We start from the raw sequence: 19,254 nt of genomic DNA, 5'->3' as shown, positions 1-19,254 counted from the left end.
TTGTCGCATGAGGTTCGAATACCCTTTAAATAACACATGTAGAGTAGTTCATATTTCACCAAATATTAAATGTTAAATATCTAAATTTGACTTATTTTTTTTAAATAAATTTTCTTATTATATATTATATCTAACAATAATATGCCAACAAAATTTAGCTTATTTTAAAATTATGCTATTTATACAAATTATATATAATATGAATGACATCTTCGAGCTCTGATAATTTCCATACTAAGCGTCAGAAAACACAGGAATTAACGCAATTTCTGATCTTGTGTCTATAGGTCATCTAAAAGTCAGCCACATTCGTTTTGTGCATTCTCGTTAATGTTGTGGTTCTGTTCCGTTGTTCTTCTTCAGTACACGCTTAATTACAGTTACATACGCGCGTTTGCCTATTTCGGTTGCTAACGGTAAAGTCGCGTGTTTTCAACAATAGCAAGCTCTGGGCGGGACTTAAAGCATAGAAAGAAAATATATAAAATTTGAATTTAAATCAACGTATTTATAATACACCAGAAGTGCGTTTACATACAATAATATACTGTTAAAATTAATTACATTACTGACTATGCACTGACTCACATACACATGCACATACTCAAGTGCAGACATAAATACATATACACTTAATTATAGATATATAAGTATGTATCTCATAATTATGGGTAAAGCTTCTCTGAGCAGATCATTTGTTTTCGTTCGTGTTCGCATTTCTTGTCTGCTTATAATCCAATTTGTCTGTTCATACATATATGTACGTTCATGTACACATACATACGCATAAATGCAGCTATCTCCATATAGATATATTTACATATATCTTTCTGTAAATGTGCTTTTGTGTACGTATGTATGTTGTTGTTTTGCTCGCCGTTTATCCGTTGTTTTGGCGCCAAATTGCCAGAGACCTCGTTTCACATACAAGTGCCATAAAGAGAGCGCAAAAAGCGTTCACTCTCTGAGTGGTTTTACAGGGTGGTAAATTTGGCTCTGTTAACGCTGTGGTGAATATGCTTACGCTTAAGGACTTGAAAGCAGCAACGAACACTCTATGAGGCAACCTGTTTCAATTTGATTTATATTTTAGTCAACTTTTAAAAAGCAGTTGGAGCTAAAAGAAAAAAATATATATATCACAATCAGCTGTTGTTTGTACTATTAAATTTTAGTATAAGCCAACGCACACCTAAGTGTGGAGACCTATGTGAAATGTCTTATAAGGAGTCGAAAACAAATCACAACCGGAAACAACCCCCAATTGGGGAATAAGAACAGACAGAGCGTCAACAGCAATTCAGTAAGAATTGCAGCCGCATTTACAGTAGACGTTGCAACGCGTTTTGTTTTTCGCTCCCAATATAAATTTCCATTTATTTTGTCGTGGCTCTTTTTCAATTCGAGGCAATTCACAATGCAATTTCATAAGTGAGCTAGTGCATAAATATAAATAAATCAAAAAGTGCTCTCATATAAACACAAATGTGTCTAAAGTAGAAAAAAAGTGGGTTCAGGTATCGCGTAGAGCTTTTTGAGCAATCACGTGGCCGTGTGTATTAATAGCGATACGCAAGAGTGTAAAATTATTAACAGTAAATAAATATTTTAAGCAAATCTACAGTTTAATTATAGGTCTTTTGCTAATTAGGTTATTTACAGTATTAAACTCATTGGAAAATCGAATTAGCTAAGGGCTGCTGTGTTAATGGGGTGGCGCCCTCTGCCGCTTGCTTTTAGCAAACAGCTGACACAAATGGCGCTTGTCAGCCAAGCTTTGCTGCCGCAGCCGCTGCCGCCGCCGCAGCCTGGTGTCTCCATTCAAAAACCTTGTAAACATTTACTTTGTTCCTATTGCAGCCGTTGCGCTCTCTCTTTCTGTCTCGCTTGCATATGCGATTGCTCTCTTTGCATGTTCTTGACAATGAAAACTACAATAACGGCTGTTTATTGTCTGTCTGCAAATGCTTGTATGTGTGTTACTTTACATGCTTGTATGTACGTGCATCAGTGAGTGTATGTGTGCTTTCCATTCAACATCAAACGAACGCTGGAAAGTAGGCATTAAAATATGCACTCTTTGTAAATAGTGGTACACTGCTGGTCAAAATATTGAGTGCTCCCTAGTTAAGCATTTTGTTTGCTATAAGTCAGTGCGTATCATTTGTATAGCCATCAATTGATAGATGTATGTGTGTATGCATAATGGTTGCTGCTTCAAGGCAGGCTGCCAAGGTAAGCGAACTGTGAATGGATATAGGGAGGGTATTGCGACTGTCACACTGGCTGGCCATCTGGCGTCAGGTATCTGGCATCTGGCCTTCTATCTTGGCACTCGGCCAAGTTTAGCCGCAGCTGCAGCAGCTGTCAACGTTGACAACAATTCATTTTCAATTTAGTTTTCTAATATATAGCCATAGAGCACAACTCGGCCCCCCCAAATCCTGCCCAACTGCTGACCTCCTTGCCGGCTCTTCATTTTATTGCTGCAAATTCAACAAGCAAGCCGCAATGCAATGCACGTGCCACGCCCATGTATGCAACGCTTCCCACATGACAGCTGGCCAGCAAAAGAATGCGAGGGGGTGGGAAGTGTGTTGTAGGTTGCGAGGGGCTGAGATTGGGCGTGGGCGACTGAGCTTAGCGTTCACCTGTTTGGCATTAATATTTGTTGCCTTCGCCTCGTCGCATTTCACGATTTCCGTAACAAAGACGGAAATAAAAGAGAAGCGAAGAGAAAAAAGTCGCAGCTTGAATACTCTTCCGTAGCGTCGCTGCGCTGTGGGCATTACTCCACGGGGTATTTTGAGTATTTCCAACCATAGGAAATGGTTTCGTATCAAATAATTAAAGTGAATTTCTTTCGTATGTATTTCAAGAAATATTTGAATAGCCTGAGTGAGTGTATTTCTGAGGTTTGGATTTGTGGGCCTAGTGGAGTTAGCTTGGAAGGCTTGCGCCAAGCAATTTATTTAAACGCTTTACAAACAAAAAACAATTTTCTTTATCTTTTTTATGCCTTTTGGGTTGTTAGCGACACGCAATGCGGTTACCTTTCAATGCCAGCCGAGTTGGGGGTTTGTTGCTAAAGGTTTTACCCCATTTCTTCATTGCAGTTCCTTGGAGCGTTGAGGCCAGAGCAAGACACAGACACATTGAGGCAAAATGGATTGGAACTGGGACTGGGCTGTGGGTGGCATTACTGATGAAATACCCAGGACAACGGGACCCGAGTGCATTAACTATATGACCGATCGACGACGCTGGACCGAAACGGCACTGCTCTCGGCCGTGTTCATCTATATCATGCATGGATCGTGGAAGCGCTTGGCTCCCATACGATTGCCGCCCACACACGAGATCCAGAAGCCGCACAGTCCGCTGCGTCTGCTGCTGCTCATTGCCATGTCCGTGATCTTTGGCATCGAGATGGGCTTCAAGCTGTCCGGCGGCTCGATGATCTTTGCACTGAATCCTTGTCATGTGCAAACGTGTCTCCAGGTGAGATCCATTTGGGCTTAGTTACGTATAAATCTGTCTACCCATCAGTCTTAAGAGATATATATCAAGCCAATTGATTACCTAAACATGTTTATATTATCACTAATCTTCATGAAGGGATGGATGCCATTATGTATGTATGTATGTAGGAATGGTTGTATATATGTATGTCTATTTGTCTATGTATTTATATATATATGTATTACTTATTAGGAAGTGGAGGTATCTGCTAGCTGGGCACTTTCCTCTAGAGTATTCCTACTTGCATTTGGAACTTAAGCATCCTAAGTTCAAACGTTGTCTAAATTACAACTAGGTTAAACCTCTTAATGTTCCCTATTACCTGAACAGTTGACTGTACTCAATGCCCATCCATTCCATTAGCTATACACATATCTCTCTGTATAATTCTCATATGTATTTCCAGATCTATCTGCTGGCTGCCAAGCCCACGAAGACAACAACCGCCTTGTTTCGCATTCAGATGAGCAATTTGAATGGACCTTTCCTTGCCTTCTTATTTCCGGAGGTGGAGGGTCGCACCTATCCCTTCGAGCAGGCCACCTACTGGATACAGCATGCTCTGCTCTACCTTATACCCATATACATCTTGAGAAGTGGTAACTAGCTGATATAGAATCGGTCAATCAATGATCAATCTAACATAGTCAATCGCATCTGCTTCTAGGCGCCTACACCATCGAGGATCTGGGCGACTTCAAGTGGTCGAAAATAGGCACCGCCTTCATGCTCTTCTATCATTTTGTGCTGCTCTCGCCGCTTTCCATAGTAAGTCACAGCTTTAAGATTATTGCTGCAAATAGGTTGATTGACGAACTGATTTACTGACTGATTGATGATATAACAACAGAGCGGCAACTGTGTTTGGCCCTTTGAACTGCTTTAAGCTTACAGAATGAGTTTGTGGTTGACTGCGCCTTTTATAGTAGAGCTGAAAAACGTATAAAAACTCTTTGGCTTTCTCATTATCGAATGTGGTTTTATATAGTTATTTAAAGGCTTGATAACTTTTGAGGTTCGACAGGAACTTTTAATCCACAATTTTCCAAGTGTTTGTTTAGTCGAAAGTTTTCTTTGAAATGCATAAAAATTTGGCAGAGCAGTCCAAGGCTTATGTGGGCTTAGAAAAGGTATGCACAGATACATTGGGGCCTTTGCTCAGTTCTCGTTGCATTATTATAACTTTTGAATTAAGCGAGATTCGAGATGTGAATGAAGCTCTTCAAGTTTAGCTTGGATTCAATTAGTTTTATGCTCTTATAGATGCAGAAATGTGTAATCAAATATGTACGATTTTAGGGTTCTCAAAGCAGTAACACCTGCTGCACCTGCTGCTCATAATACTCAGCCTTTTTGTATCCTCTGCTGGCGCAGTTAATCTGTTGTTGCTAGGGAAATGCTTTGCGTTTGAGTTATTAATAAAGTGCTGCTTAGAGCAACATTATCCAAAATAGTTCATTTCTTATAAAGCAGAAAAAGTCTTGACTAAAAGCAGTCCGATTTTATATTTGATGAAGTTTTCTTGGAATTCTTTACTTAAAAATCTTTAAAACTCTTTGGCCTGTGGCTCTGGGATGAGTTCTCCATCAGATTCACTCAACCAATTGATGAAAAGCTTAACTTATTCTAATGACAACTGGAATATACGATTTGTGATGTATTTAAGTAGAGTGTAAAGAAGAAGAAGAATATATCAGCTAGTTAAAGGTGACTAAATGCAGTGCAATTGACTTTTAAATGAGCTGAAAATTTGTCTAGAAAATATATTTTCAAATTGCTGAAAAACTTTTTGGGGATTTCGAATAGTTACCTTATGAAGAAGGTTTTATGCTCTTTGGCGCCGTTTAGTTTGATTGTTATTAATTAATTGTTATTAATAGAAATTTGTCTTTGGCTTTGCAGCTGACTGGCATCAACTTGGATCACATGCTGTGCGCAGCTATGTCGGATCCGTTCCAGGGCCAGAACTACAGACTGTTTGCCTGCTGTCATCAGGCGCTGCTTTGTCCGCTGCTCAGCAAGGGCACCGCCCTGATCTTTGGCTCGAGGAAGTGCCGCGCCAACGAGAATGGCGTGCACAACAATGCTGTTGCCGAGGGTTGTGAGACTTATATGCAGACGGGATCGGGATCGGTATCGGGATCGGATCGTGCGCTATATCATCAGCTGCCGGCGCAGCAGGAGTATATGTCGGCAGAGTCAATAACGGCTGAGTACACCATGCCGACCACCAAGATTGACTAGTACAGCGCTGACAAGGGCAGCAGGATATGTCTAAGTCGAGTATACCCGTCAATTTATAGACTCTTATTTGAACTAGCAGCAACAGCAAGAGTTGTGGCATGGCTTCTCCTGGAGCCAGTGACACTTTGTAGCTAGTCTAGTTTGGAGCTGTTGCGAAACAAAAAGCAGTTAAAGTGTATATAATATTCAGATTAAGATTTATGCTCATTGAGGTTTGCTTCAAATGAAATGAAACAGTTCGAGTGGTTCTAACTTGTTCAATTATATTGCAATTTTACATTTGATTTTTGGTGTAAAATCAAAAGGCATACAATAATATGTACATTTTTAAACGTAAGCGCCCTTTAAAAATTAAATAAATAATCAAACACTAAGCAAATCGAATTTAAATTATTAGAATTTAACATTTCAACTGGTCACCCTGTTTACGTTAAGTATATCGATATTAACATTATCAATTGAGCAAAGCTAAATGTTTTTGGGGTGCCCACAGTGGTTCGGCTCTTAGCTCTGCTCAGCTGTTTTATGTTGTTCTTTCAAAGTTATCGTGACGTGAGTACGCTCGAGCTTGTCCGTCAGCCGCAAGCAAAAACGTGTTTAATATAACAACAAAATTACACAACTGCAGCAAATATATCGTGCAAAATACATAAGGTGCAAGATAGAGGATTCATTGGCGTTAACAACTAATGGCTAAACATTGAAAATGCTCTGTTAAACTTTCTACGTCGCAGTCGTGCAAAAATACCAAAAAGGGCACCCGAAAAAAGCCAGCTAGAACGCAAAGGAAAAAAGTGCTGAGCGTATGAGAATTTGAAAAATTGGCGAAAAGCTATTTTAATAAGTGATAATTTGATAACAATAAGTATCAGCAGCACTAATAACAATAACAACAGCAATAACATAAATCGTATGCATACATAAATTGAATGTGCATGCAAATGTGAGCGTGAACCTGTGGATGGGTGTGTGTGCGTGTATACGTGCGCAATTGTGAGTGTGTATGTGTGTGCGCGCGCGGCCTGTGAAGATGCGCGAAAATGTCAATTAATTAACAACAGCAGCAACAACAATAACAGAAGCAACAACCACAAACGGAGGCCAAAAGGTGCGAATGAAGCGCAAGAAAAAGAAAAATCAATAGACAACAGAATGCAAAAATGTGTCGATATTCTTATACAAGTGAAAATCAAAGCGACGACGGCAGCGGCAAAACCTAAATCAAAGCTATTAATAAATAAAATCGCTGCCGCTGCTGCTGTTCCCGTTGCCTACGCAAATGATGCGTTGCATATGCGAAATTGCGTAATTTTTGGCATTGAAAAGTTGGTAAGGCCAAAACTCAAAGTTTACGTTTAGAACCGACGCTATAGCTCACCACACTCGCTCGTTCGCACTCCAATATCTCTTCTGTGTGCGTGTGTGTTGTAAATTCCGGTCGCGTGCGCTCTCTCACTAGATATCTGTGTGTGAGAGAGGCTGTGCATAGGCGGCATGGCAGCCGCAACAGATGGCTCTGCCAAGACAGCAGCTGCGGCTGCGGCGTCTGCGTCGCTGCCATTAACTGCAAATGGCAACGGTAAATCGCCAAAGCTTAAAATCAATTCACCACCAACGTCAAACGCAGCCACCTCAACAACGGCGTCTAGTTCATCCGGTCTGCCGGCTTCGGTGTCGCATTTCTACTATAAGCACGGCTTATTTTTATCCAGCTATCCGACATGCGCTTCCAGCATTGCCCTAATGGCGATATTGCTTTCGTGGTAAGTTCTCTCAAATACCCTATAACATTTGAAAATAGCGATAAGAAATTTAAGAAATAAACCATTTAATATGTATCATTTCATTTCATAAAGAGCCATTTACTTCCTGAAATAATCGATAATTCGCGCTATTTAGTCTGCATTAGTTACGAAATACAGTTCCTTGTAACAAAGCCAATATAACTGTTTTTATTTAGCTTTTTTGATTTACACGGTTCTATTTTTGTAGATCGTGTTTTGAGAAATTGACAATTAACTTTCAATAAAGATAGGCAACTAAGTATTTTTTATGGATTAAATATCGCTTTAGCACTAGCAATTGGTATTAACTTGGTTGTCATACTTCAAATCGATAAATATTCGATTTATAGTGTGTTTTGTAAAATGTCTTAGTTAAGCTCTAAGCTGACTTTATATAAAGGGTATTTACTAGTTGATAACTTTGTTTTTTTGTGCTTGTTTTTTTTTTCAAATATACCCTTTGTTATACTAGTGTAGGTATCGCTAACCAAATTCCGAGAAATCAAACAAATTTGGCAACTTGCTTATTAGCGAGAGTTGTTTGCCAAATATATGTACATAAAGAAATACATACATGCATTATATAACACATATGCGTAATTCCCACTGTCCCACAGGATGAACAACCCCTGTGCGAGAATTGCATGTCTAAAGCCCATTTATTTTTTATCGCATTTCAGATCAAACAAAAATGACTCAGTATTATAACATTTTTTAAAACTAGACTTTAGAAACTTTAAACAGTCAAAGCGGCAAAATGTGAATGCTCTAGCAGTGTTCTAAAGCTTGCATTATACTCATTCCCAAAGTGAAAGGAGTATATTGGTTTTATGAAATATCCATCTTGCTGCTGCTTGCAAACTTTTCGCCGCTAATAATTGTATAACTATATAACTCGCACCCAAATATAGACAAATACATATATAAACCGCAAAAGTTTTTATCCTCTAAAAATTAAATTATTGAGTTACTATCGACTTCCTTTATTGATATCTAATGGGGCGGGGCATATAAAAAATACCCTATAACTTCCAAAAATTTCGAGCTAAGTCCAGTTACACTACTGGAAGCCTCTTCTAAGGATTGGGCAAACATTAGACGTCTACACCCACTGCTAAACTGTAACTCTAAACTCAAAATTGATCCAGTATGTTATTTGTGACCTGCTCTATTGAGTTGCCAAAACGGATATATATGCCTATTGGGGGTGTGGCAAATGGGCTAAAACTCTATCTTTCAATGTTTTGGATCTCGTATAATGGATATTCAATAGTGAATGAGTAGACAGTAGCGCCCCAACATGTCCATTGTTGTCCATAAGCCAAACGCGCCTTCTAAATAGTTAATTATTAGGTAAACTTGAATTAGCCGAGAGCGTTGCCAAATCTAAAGTTAATTAAATTCTTTTTAGAGCTAATACATAATTTATTCATTAAAGATTACTGAAGCACACCATTAAATATTATATAATAGCTGAAAAAAAAAGACTTTTTTCAGTTTTTTTGAGTGCTCCAAAAAAACGTGTGTATGAAAATATCATCATGAAAAGCTTTTGTGTTTCCTCTGTTTTCCCATTAAAATAGTGACAAATACTGATTACATATGTGCGCGACTTGCATTTAGATTATAATGTTAATTATCAGCACAAATAATTGAACTCGGAAATCTCAAGCCGGCATGCGTCAATGGAGTTATTCAAAAAAAAAAAGCATTCATATACATATATATATATATTTATACACAATAATAATAAATAAATTGAATTTGTTGCAGATAAGCCTGAAATGCACAAATGCATACTATATAGTTGTTTGCTACAAATTCAATGGATTATGATACAGATTTAAATATATATTATTTCTTATATAGAGCTATATCTAGATCACAATTTGATGCCTCAATTAAAGCACCTTTTCGTCGACATATTAAAAATTCCAACCAGATATTTATTTTTAGATTTGCTAAACGTTCCAATTATGTATATATGTATGCGTGTACATTCGTCTATTTGTTCATAAATCTGTTCGATTTCGCATAGAGCCACGCGCACTATAGATTTTTATCAACTTGAAACGATGAACAAATAAATAAACAATGTCTAGACCCCAGACTGGCCCCAAAAATGCTCAGGTTGCGGCACAGTGTCCAATAGATAATTAAAATTATTGAATAATTCAATAATACACACTCATACACACATTCCTTCTCTCACACACACATTCATTATTAATGTGTGTGGCGCTACACATGTGGCGCTTGTTCCATTTCATGCACGAATTTTAATATATAGAATTCCAGGCGGCCTTATAGAGCATAGCAAGGCTGTTCTAAAAAACAAACTATACTATAATTATTTTTCGAGCACTTCCTGATCTGTATTTATTTATTGATTTCATTTGATTATCTTGACACTTTTGATTGCGCGGAATATGCTTTTCGGTCTCAATCTGTGATTCGAATCCGTAACAAATAATAGAAATCCTATTCCAATACTTTCTGATGCTTGATTTAAGTCTCCAATTAGTTAACATTTCAGTCTAACATTTACGTCGGCTTAACATTTTAACTTAACTTGCCTGTTAAATAATCCACTGTTAAAGTTTAAACTAACATCAAGCTTCTTGTTTTTAATACAGCGTGACCCAATGAAATTCTGAATTCAGGTCATAATGGTTTTGTGAAAATATATACAACAGGGAGAAGAAGGCGTGGCAGACCACACAAAATATATATATTCTTAAGATGAGTCGATCTAGCTGTGTCCCTCTGTCCGTCCGTGTGTGCAAATTTGGAAACCACAAAAGCTAGAGACTTAAAATTTGAAACTTATTTTATATATTATAAGTATACCCTTCGCAGCCCAAGGCTATATTTTTTACCGATCATTTATGCCATTTCGTTATTATAGATGAAAATCGATTGACTTGAATACCTCAAAAGACGAATGCTTTCAGCCTAATGGGGGCTTCCAGTTATAACTTAAAAGATTTTGTCTATTTTGGAATTATGATTCCTCATTCTTTTCTTAAATAAATATAAATCTAAATATAAATCTATTTTAAATTCTTTGGCAAATACACACATGTCAATGTCATTAATTCATTCCGCAAATTTGATAAAGAAAGCTCATCTACAAGAAAAGATATTCAACAACTCAGCTTTCATAGCAAAGCTTATGCGGCGCGTGTTAATGCGTGCGTGCGTGCGTGATTGGAATATCAGCGCTGTGCAACGCTTAGGGCAGCTGCTAGTCGACCAGCCTCGACTAGAGCGCTCTTATTTGCTCTATTATAGAATTGTTTGGATCTATCAAACTGTCTCCCTCAGTCTCCCTCTCGCTCGCTTTCTTTTTTCACCTTTAGCTTAATGTGAAGCCCTCATTAGTTTGCAGTTGCCAACCAACCGCCGCGTCTGCCTCCGCCTTATCGCTGGTGTAATGCAGCAAATGTTTTATATTTATTTGGTTACTTTGCTTAATCTCTTATCAGTTGGGCTCGGTCGTATTTCGGTTATAGCTGTTGTTGTTCTCGCCGTGGCCTGCTAACCTTGAATATATGAAATGCTGAGCGTTAAACTGAATTGTTGATAAATCAAATATATAAGTTCATAGAACATATGTATGTATGCATATGTGTATTTTGGGAAATCGTTTGTTACACACGCGTTTGATGACAAACTTAACGATCGCTAGTATAAAAGGCAGCAACTGCTTGGAGTGGTCAAGATAAGTGTGCTTGACTGGGTGCTACCCTGTAGAAATGAGAACTAGTATTGCAAGAGACTGCAGAATGGGAAAGAAAATGTATTAAAAGTATACATAAGATAGTTTATAATAAAAAAAAAAATTTATCAAATTTAAAATGTTCAATAAAATACGATTAGGAAATGAGTTGGAAACATGTAAAAATAAAAATTTAAATGAGAATTGAATAGAATTGTAAAAAGTCCAAATAAAATTAGAATAGAGTATTATATGGAATGGAAATTCAAAAGCACTTAGAATAAATATAATAAATAAATTGGATAACTTAATTTCAAATCTAAGCCGTTCAAATATTTCGCTTTATGTATAACCAATCAGAAAGCTTTACTTTATAAATGAAAAATATACATAGGCTTTAGTTTTATATATAAGTGATTGTATATAAGGCATAAAATCTCATTAAGCATCTATAGATTATAATACTCATTAAATATTATATATATAAGATAAAATTCTGTGAAACGATAAATAATGATTATTATAATTGTATAATGATTATATAATGATAAGCAATGATTATAGCGATATTAGCATAAATTGACTTTGCCATCGATTCTAAGTAGTTATACAAAATTGCTTAAATATTTAACTATTATAAGTTGTAATAACTATTCATAGTACACTATTTGCTTATTATGTGCAATCACCTGAACTATCAAATAACTTAAATGGTTACAGGGTATAATAGAGTCAAACACGCGCCTGCTCCGAAAATAGCTGAATTAACTAGATTCGTTTAATGGGCCTATTAAAAGCATCTCTCTTCTATCTCTTTCGCATTGTCTCTCATTCTCTCTCTCTCTAACTCTCACTCTCTAGCTATCCGCTGATGAATATACCTTTGCCTGGCACAATACCCACCAAGATCGTTTTGCCTTATGAGGGACGCTATACGCCGCTCTTTGGCGAAGAGGATGCAGCCGCCCATAATCAAAGTGGAGCCAGTGCATCATTCAATGCGAGCAGCGGTGGTGGCAACAGTGGAGGGGGCGGCGGGGGCGGCCTACCCTGGGCGCAGAGCAGTCCGGCCTTCTACGTGCAACAGATAACGCTGCGAGCGAGCGTGTTGCCTTGGGCAGATGAAATGCAGCTAATGGATGCGTTCCGAGCGCCGCTTTATGAAGTTTTTAAATTGCTCGAAATTGTGCGCAATCATCAGAGCAGCGAGAAGTAAGTTGACACGATATGTATATATATATATATATACTTATATATAGATCTATATATATATATATATATATATATATATAAATATGACATTGCCTTTAATTGAATCAAATTCCCTTGCAGTCAACGCACATTGGAGCAAAACTGTTTGCATGTGGACAATGTGAAGCGCGGTGCCCAGAGTCAATTGGAACAGATCTTCCCCGAATATGGCTGTCTATTGTTATCCCCGGCGAATCTGTGGACACAGAATGCACAGAATTTTACCAGAGATACCAATATACTAAATACCATCTTTCAGTATCATGTAAGTGTGTGCGAGTGTCTGTGCGTGTGTGTGTCTGTGTATGTGGCTAATGGATTTCATCATGCTGACAGTCAGTTAATTGTATTTGCCCAAGCTCTCGTCATTTTTCATAAAATCTGTACTGCACTTTGACTGGAACACATTTAATTAGCTAAAAGGCTGTTTTGCTAGTTGCTTAACCCCCAGCGCCTTATCAGTCAAGCGTTATGGCTAAACTATTTTGGAAAATGGTAGCCAGCTGTTGATTAGGCTTGCCATCGATACGTGTGCAAGCTGCTAAAATGAGCTGTACACGATTTGACTATACCCGTTTGAGTTGCTTAATAGCCCCTTGAATACCTGCACTTTAAATGTCGCTGTTAATTCAAATGGTGCATGTTAAATGCAATTTGAGGGCACATGAAAGCTGACAAGAAGGTTCAACAATGTTTTATTGTCATATTAGTAGCTTAGCATCGTTGTCTCTGATTCTTTACTTCACGCTACAAATTGGATTGTAAATCAAGTGCTAGATCTGTATTGAGATCATAATTTAGTTTTAACTTTTAGAATGTTGATGTTATACAATAAGCGACGCACTCGTTGGCATCATGTAAGCTATTTACGTCACAGCTTAGCAGCTCAGATTTGCCTCGTTGCTTGTTAAGTTAATATTGATTCTGTTAGTTTAACATGTTAAATACAAGCGAATGTTAACTTAATATGCACACTAAATGCCCATAAATACCCATTATAAATTGTTTCATTCTCTAAAAGTCTCAATTAACACGAGCAAATTAAAAGATATCGAACAAATTCACTTTTAGCCGCTATTAAATTGCCTCGAATGCATATGAAAAGGCCTTTTTAGCGCCGTCTGCTAACGCATTGCAATTATTTCGCATGTGCAAATATGTGTGTGGGTGTGTGTGTGTGCGTATTATGCATAACGCTTGGCGAGTCTCAATTGCAAACGGGGCAGGCCTTTGTTATTCTCTGTTTGCTCCTCTTGATAGCCCAACTACACTAACTTGTTGATTGTGCTAATGAAAAGGCGCACACAATCGAGACTCACCTGTTGATATGAGTGTGTAGATTTGTTTATATATAGATACTTATCTCTCAACGCCTTAAGCTTTATGAGTCATTAAATTTCTGTTTTGGCATTCATTCGGTGGCGGGAAATTGGATTCAACATTGTTATGATTTCATTGACCACACTCATGTACCTCAGACAATTATGGAAAGTTCCTGAGTATATAAAATATTAATACACTTCTTTTAGGTTTCCTAAGCTGATAAAAAAACGCTATGAATACATTTGATACTTAGGAAGTTTCGTGAAGAGGCATGCCAAAACAAAAACAAAAACAATTATTAGATAAGAACTCAATGAAAATATATTTACAATTAAAGAGATTAGAAGAATAAAAGCTTTTAGCCAAACCTTTTCGTAATGAAGCAAAAGATAATAGCCAACAGCGTCAAGGCTTAGATTGTGTTGTGGGCTGATTCAAATTAACGAAAAATATTTAAGTAGCAATGACGGGTTGGTAAGTGTTCGATAAGTCAGAAATAGGATTTGAATTTAACGCTTGTTAAATGGAAATCAAATAAATGAGAATTTTGATAAGCTCACTCGTGTAGCTAGTTGTTAGATTGGGAGACAAATCTGATTTCCTAAATTACACAGAAATCATATCGTCTGGAGAACTTAAAATATAACGAAAATTAGTTTTGCTCATTCCACTGGATTTATTAAGAACTTGATGTCTGCTGAAAGCAATTGAAATTGAGATTGATTAAATATTTCTTTTAACGTCTTTGCAAGTTTCAATTTAGCAAGAAAACATGTTTTCTATTAAACAAAAACTTAAATTGTAATCTATAAAATAACTCACCTCTATAAAAAATGAAGCATTATTGATAAACTATAAATTATTGTTGCGTATTTTATGCTTTCATAACTTGAACAAAAATAGAGTCTAATGAAAATCTGAATACTATATGTATATATTAAACAAATTTAGTTAGGAGCCTTTATCTGAGTTAAAATAAGTTTAAAAGTTTAGCTAATTGATAAAGAACTAGATAAGAGCAATTGATAAATGTTGCTTTACTTAAAGAAACGCTATTCTCCAAATTCCATTTGAAAAATTGAGTATGTGATGTTAAGAGAGAGGAGAAATCTGATCAATCATGCATCAATCATTAATATTACGTGTGCAATTAGATAGATGATACCCTTAATTTATTTCTATTACCAATCTAAGTGACTCACATGTCTTGTGTCTCATTATAACAATAGTAGCAAAGTCCGGCTGGGAGGTACAACATAGATAAGAGGCTCGATCGGGTCGATCAATTATTTAACTAAATGAACATTATCTATGCCGATCTAATTGAACTTTGTTTTCTGTCTTTCCCTTTTAGAACTTACAAAAATCGAAAGTGTCTGCGGCTGAAATGCTATTCGGATTGCCCATGCAGGATACGGGCTTCAAGCGTTATCCTTTGCGTGCCCGCTCGCGCATAATACAATACGCCCTGACGCTGATTCTGAATAAGAATGATCCGGAATACTTGGAGACACTGAAGGAGAAACTATTGCGCTACTATCCACCATTGAGCGTGTCACCAGCGCCATCTGCGGCTGAAGATGAGGAGGAACCGACCATCACGTACATCTTTTATCCAGGCGAATTTAAAATCTGGGAATTTCTGCCGTTATCCGTGGCGTTTGTACTGGTATTTGTCTATGTCTACTTCTCGGTGCGCAAGATGGACGTGTTTAGATCGCGCGTGTTGCTGGCTCTGTGCAGTGTGTTGACCACATCTGGCAGCCTGGCCATGTCGCTGGGCTTGTGCTTCTTCTTTGGACTGACCATATCGTTGCAATCCAAGGATATATTTCCATATTTGGTTATATTAGTCGGTCTGGAGAATAGCCTGGTTATAACGAAGAGCGTCGTGTCCATGGATGGCACGTTCGATGTGAAAATTCGCGTCGCTCAAGCCTTGAGCAAGGAGGGCTGGCATATATCGAAGACGCTGCTCACAGAGATCACCATCCTGACCATTGGACTGGCCACCTTTGTGCCGGTCATACAAGAGTTTTGCGTATTTGCGATTGTTGGATTACTCTCGGATTTCATGCTGCAAATGCTGCTCTTTTCTACCATACTGGCGATGAATATTAAGCGGGCGGAATACACCACAGAGGCCAAACACTTGCCCAAGATGATGCTCAGCTGTACGCTCGGCAATGGACAGGCTAGCGGTGGTTCGATGGCTCGTCAGGAGTTTCGTTTCTTTGGCGCTGCACCACCGCCGCCGTCGCCCTTGCTGCCCTTCGTTCCGGGCACCTTCCAACGCTCCCAGTCGCATCCGAAGTTATGCTTCGCGGATGCTGGAGATCGTGGTCAGCTGGTGAATGGACATGCCGGTCATACTGCACAGGAAGCTCGCATACCCAAGCGCATTAAGATTGTTAATTTCTGGGCACGCACGCGTTTTTTTCAGCGCGCCTTTATGATCTGGATGATTGTGTGGATATGCTCGATTGTCTACAATTCGGGATGTCTGGAGCAGCTGTTCAGCATGCAGAATAATGGCTCGATGAGCACCGCCTACGAGCTGCAACGTCATTTGCAAGCGACACGCGGCGCTGTCAGCAGTTTCCTCAAAGGATTTAAACCAGCCGGCGAACGGTTGGGCAGCACGCCCAGCTACTTGATCCCAACGACGGAACAGCCACTGCATGATATCAATGAGACGGCAGCGGAGATGCTGCGCCTGCGTTATCCCAACTTTGAGCTAAACTATTTTCTATCCAATTTTCATTGGTCTACCATAATGAAACAGTACAATGTCTCCCTGAGTGGACAATATGTTACCCTGCTGCCGACCATACGGCTGACGCATGCCATATCCCCGGAGCTGGCAACATTAATGCGCAATCCACAGGAGCAACTGCAGCAGAACTTTCAATGGAAGGCATTGGCCGCTGCTCTGGATCCACTGGACTTCAATGACGATGATGCAAGGCGGGAATCACCTACGGTCATGGCTGGAGGCACACCACTTGTGCCGAAGAGCCCCATGGAGATATTCTTTGCCGTGCTGCTTTGCTGCATTAGCATTTTCGTGCTGTGCTACACGATGGTCGTGTTTTATCGCTGCATCTGCACGCGCAACTATGCTGAATGGCGTTCCAGCTGGCATGAATCGGAGGTGCCCTACAAGGAGACCGAACACATTCTGGAGGGTGTGCCCACGCAAATAGCGGGGCACAAGCACCGCATCGAGTGTTTGGCCTGTGATGGCAACTACATCATCAGCTGCTGCTTGAAGGGTCAAATTCGAGTCTGGGATGGACGAACCGGTCAGCAGCTAGCCAGCATTGGACGTGGTGATATGCAGATAGCGCATCCGAGACAGGACGGGCAGACCCTGCTGCGCAAGCTGCCCACATCGCCAGTCTGGTGTTTGGACTATTTTGATAATCTCATTGCCGTTGGCTGTGCAAATGGCCGTGTCGAGCTGTGGGAGGTACCAGCCGGTGTGCTCAAGTGTGCCTATCAGGAGGATGCGAAACGAAATCAGGGCATTACTCACATCCATTTGAATGGGGATCGTGTGATTGTGGCGCGCCTCAACGGACGTCTCGATTTCTATCGGCTGGAAACATACTACAAAGGCAAACAGATTGATTGGGGCTTTACGTCCGCCTACAGACGTAGTAAGTCTTAAAATTAGCTAATTTTTGCTTTGCCAAAAGTGAATTAAATGTTTAAAGCAAGAGTTGACCTTCCTTATCGCAGTCATTCTGTTAGTGCGCTGTTAAAAAGTACGCTGTAACCGAATCACTGTTAAACTAACTATGTCACGATTGAAAAATTCACTTGATCTGAACTATTCTTCCTGTCTGTCTGCGTTATAAATATATCGATTCGCTGTTGGAAGGGCAACAGTTGAAACGATGTCACAGCAAGTGTAAATGTTCTCACAGTCTTGACATGACCTTCATCTTCTATATCCTCTCTTCATGTTAAAATTAAATTCAAATTATTTTTGATATTTATGAAAAGATCTTTTGCGAGTATTATTTATATTGCTTATCATTAATTTTCAATACTATATATTCTATTTACTTTATCTTTTTTTAAAGCACATGTGCGCACTGGCTCTACGGGTAGCATCGGGCTGATGATGCAGCAACAGCAGCGTCAGCAGGATGCTGCGCAGAAGACCACGAAGGAGGAAATGAAAATTACCCTGGAGGGCGTGCGATTGGCACATCAGCAACCAATTACTTGCATGCAGGTGGTCAATGACATGGTCTTCACGGGCAGTCAGGATCATACACTAAAGGTGCGTTAAGTGACACCTTTCGGGGATCTGTACTAATAGGTATTTGTTGCTTGCAGGTGTATTGTCTGAATAAATCTGATATGGAGTATACACTGCATGGACATTGTGGTCCTGTGACTTGCCTCTTTGTTGATCGCTGGCAGCCTGGCACGGGGGGCTCTGGCTCACAGGATGGCCTGCTCTGTGTGTGGGATCTATTTACTGGCGCCTGCATGTACAATATACAAGCTCATGATGGAGCGGTTAGTTGCCTGGCCTGTGCGCCCAGCTATGTGATTTCGCTGGGCACCGATGAGCGGATTTGTGTGTGGGAACGCTTTCAGGGGAATCTGCTGACGACCATTAAAATCTCGAATGCTTATTCGAGTCTGTTAATGTTGACGCCCTCGCTGCTGGTCACCAGCAAGATGGGTAAGCTAATTGCAATATTATACACCTATTGGTAAATGTGCTAATTGTGTAATCGTCTTTTAGGCTCTCTTATTGTGTGGGATGTGCGCACTGGTCAGCCGGCGCGGGAGGTAAAGCTAGACTTTGCCAATTTACAGATGTGTCCCAAGTTTATGATGCTCGCCTGTGACTCCGTGGTCTGTGACTATGGCAACGAGATACGCGTCGTACGCTTTCCCATTGTGGCGGACAAGTGTCACTAATAAAACTAGAAAATAAATTCGAGAATTTAAATTTTTAGCTCTTAACACGTTTAGGTTACCATTTGCTCTCTGTTTGATTTAATCTTAAAACAAAATGTAATCTAATTGACGCATTCATTAATTTAATTTATATTCTTAAGGGTTATCTTTATCTCTATTTGACGTGGCGTTGTGTTTATTCCTTTATATCTAGCTACATAACTCTAGCATAGCTCTATTTTGTTAAGTATGTAATGTATAACAACTAATCTACAAATATCACTGAATGGAATATATATTTATATATATGTTTGTATAACATAAATATATGTAATAATACATAGTGTCTTAAAGCGCCTCAGCCTAACAAAAAACGACAAAATATTAAATTATCTATATTTTATATACTATATTAATATATATTTATTCGACCTCACGTACGCTTACAATTTTCTATGTGAAAAGTAAATCTGCAAGACAACT

The 19,254-nt window shown here is 38.9% G+C and overlaps 2 protein-coding genes across 5 annotated transcripts; both read left to right on the top strand.

Annotated features, from left to right (window-relative positions):
* Window positions 1-331: 331 nt before the first annotated feature.
* Window positions 332-6,129, top strand: LOC111593284 (transmembrane protein 164). Of its 4 annotated transcripts, none has more exons than XM_023305986.2 (5): window positions 332-416; window positions 3,117-3,501; window positions 3,929-4,121; window positions 4,190-4,290; window positions 5,425-6,129. In XM_023305986.2, exons 2-5 carry the CDS (start codon window positions 3,166-3,168, stop codon window positions 5,764-5,766), a joined length of 972 nt encoding a protein of 323 aa, XP_023161754.1. In that variant the 5' UTR covers window positions 332-416; window positions 3,117-3,165; the 3' UTR covers window positions 5,767-6,129. The 4 variants fall into 4 exon arrangements, with proteins under 4 accessions (XP_023161754.1, XP_023161728.1, XP_023161745.1 ...); XM_023305960.2 differs by having other exon boundaries at window positions 346-524; XM_023305977.2 differs by lacking the exon at window positions 332-416 and adding an exon at window positions 1,312-1,431.
* A 1,131-nt stretch (window positions 6,130-7,260) lies between these two features.
* Window positions 7,261-19,039, top strand: LOC111593935 (sterol regulatory element-binding protein cleavage-activating protein). The gene is made up of 7 exons (XM_023307018.2): window positions 7,261-7,529; window positions 12,133-12,483; window positions 12,604-12,787; window positions 15,200-17,507; window positions 17,937-18,139; window positions 18,196-18,550; window positions 18,614-19,039. Exons 1-7 carry the CDS (start codon window positions 7,261-7,263, stop codon window positions 18,790-18,792), a joined length of 3,849 nt encoding a protein of 1,282 aa, XP_023162786.1. The 3' UTR covers window positions 18,793-19,039.
* Window positions 19,040-19,254: the final 215 nt, after the last annotated feature.

The sequence above is a fragment of the Drosophila hydei genome, unplaced genomic scaffold (assembly GCF_003285905.1).
Source record: "Drosophila hydei strain 15085-1641.00,03,60 unplaced genomic scaffold, DhydRS2 tig00000060-arrow-pilon, whole genome shotgun sequence".
NCBI classification, from domain to species: Eukaryota; Metazoa; Arthropoda; class Insecta; order Diptera; family Drosophilidae; genus Drosophila; species Drosophila hydei.
This window is presented reverse-complemented; position numbering and strand designations above follow the sequence as displayed.

Coding starts and splice junctions, on each gene's coding strand:
- LOC111593935 (XM_023307018.2), top strand. CDS start 7,261: ATGGCAGCCGCAACAGATGGCTCTGCCAAGACAGCAGCTGCGGCTGCG. Junction 12,484..12,603: donor AATCATCAGAGCAGCGAGAA/GTAAGTTGACAC, acceptor ATTCCCTTGCAG/TCAACGCACATTGGAGCAAA. Junction 18,140..18,195: donor GTCAGGATCATACACTAAAG/GTGCGTTAAGTG, acceptor TGTTGCTTGCAG/GTGTATTGTCTGAATAAATC.
- LOC111593284 (XM_023305986.2), top strand. CDS start 3,166: ATGGATTGGAACTGGGACTGGGCTGTGGGTGGCATTACTGATGAAATA. Junction 3,502..3,928: donor ATGTGCAAACGTGTCTCCAG/GTGAGATCCATT, acceptor ATGTATTTCCAG/ATCTATCTGCTGGCTGCCAA. Junction 4,122..4,189: donor CATATACATCTTGAGAAGTG/GTAACTAGCTGA, acceptor ATCTGCTTCTAG/GCGCCTACACCATCGAGGAT.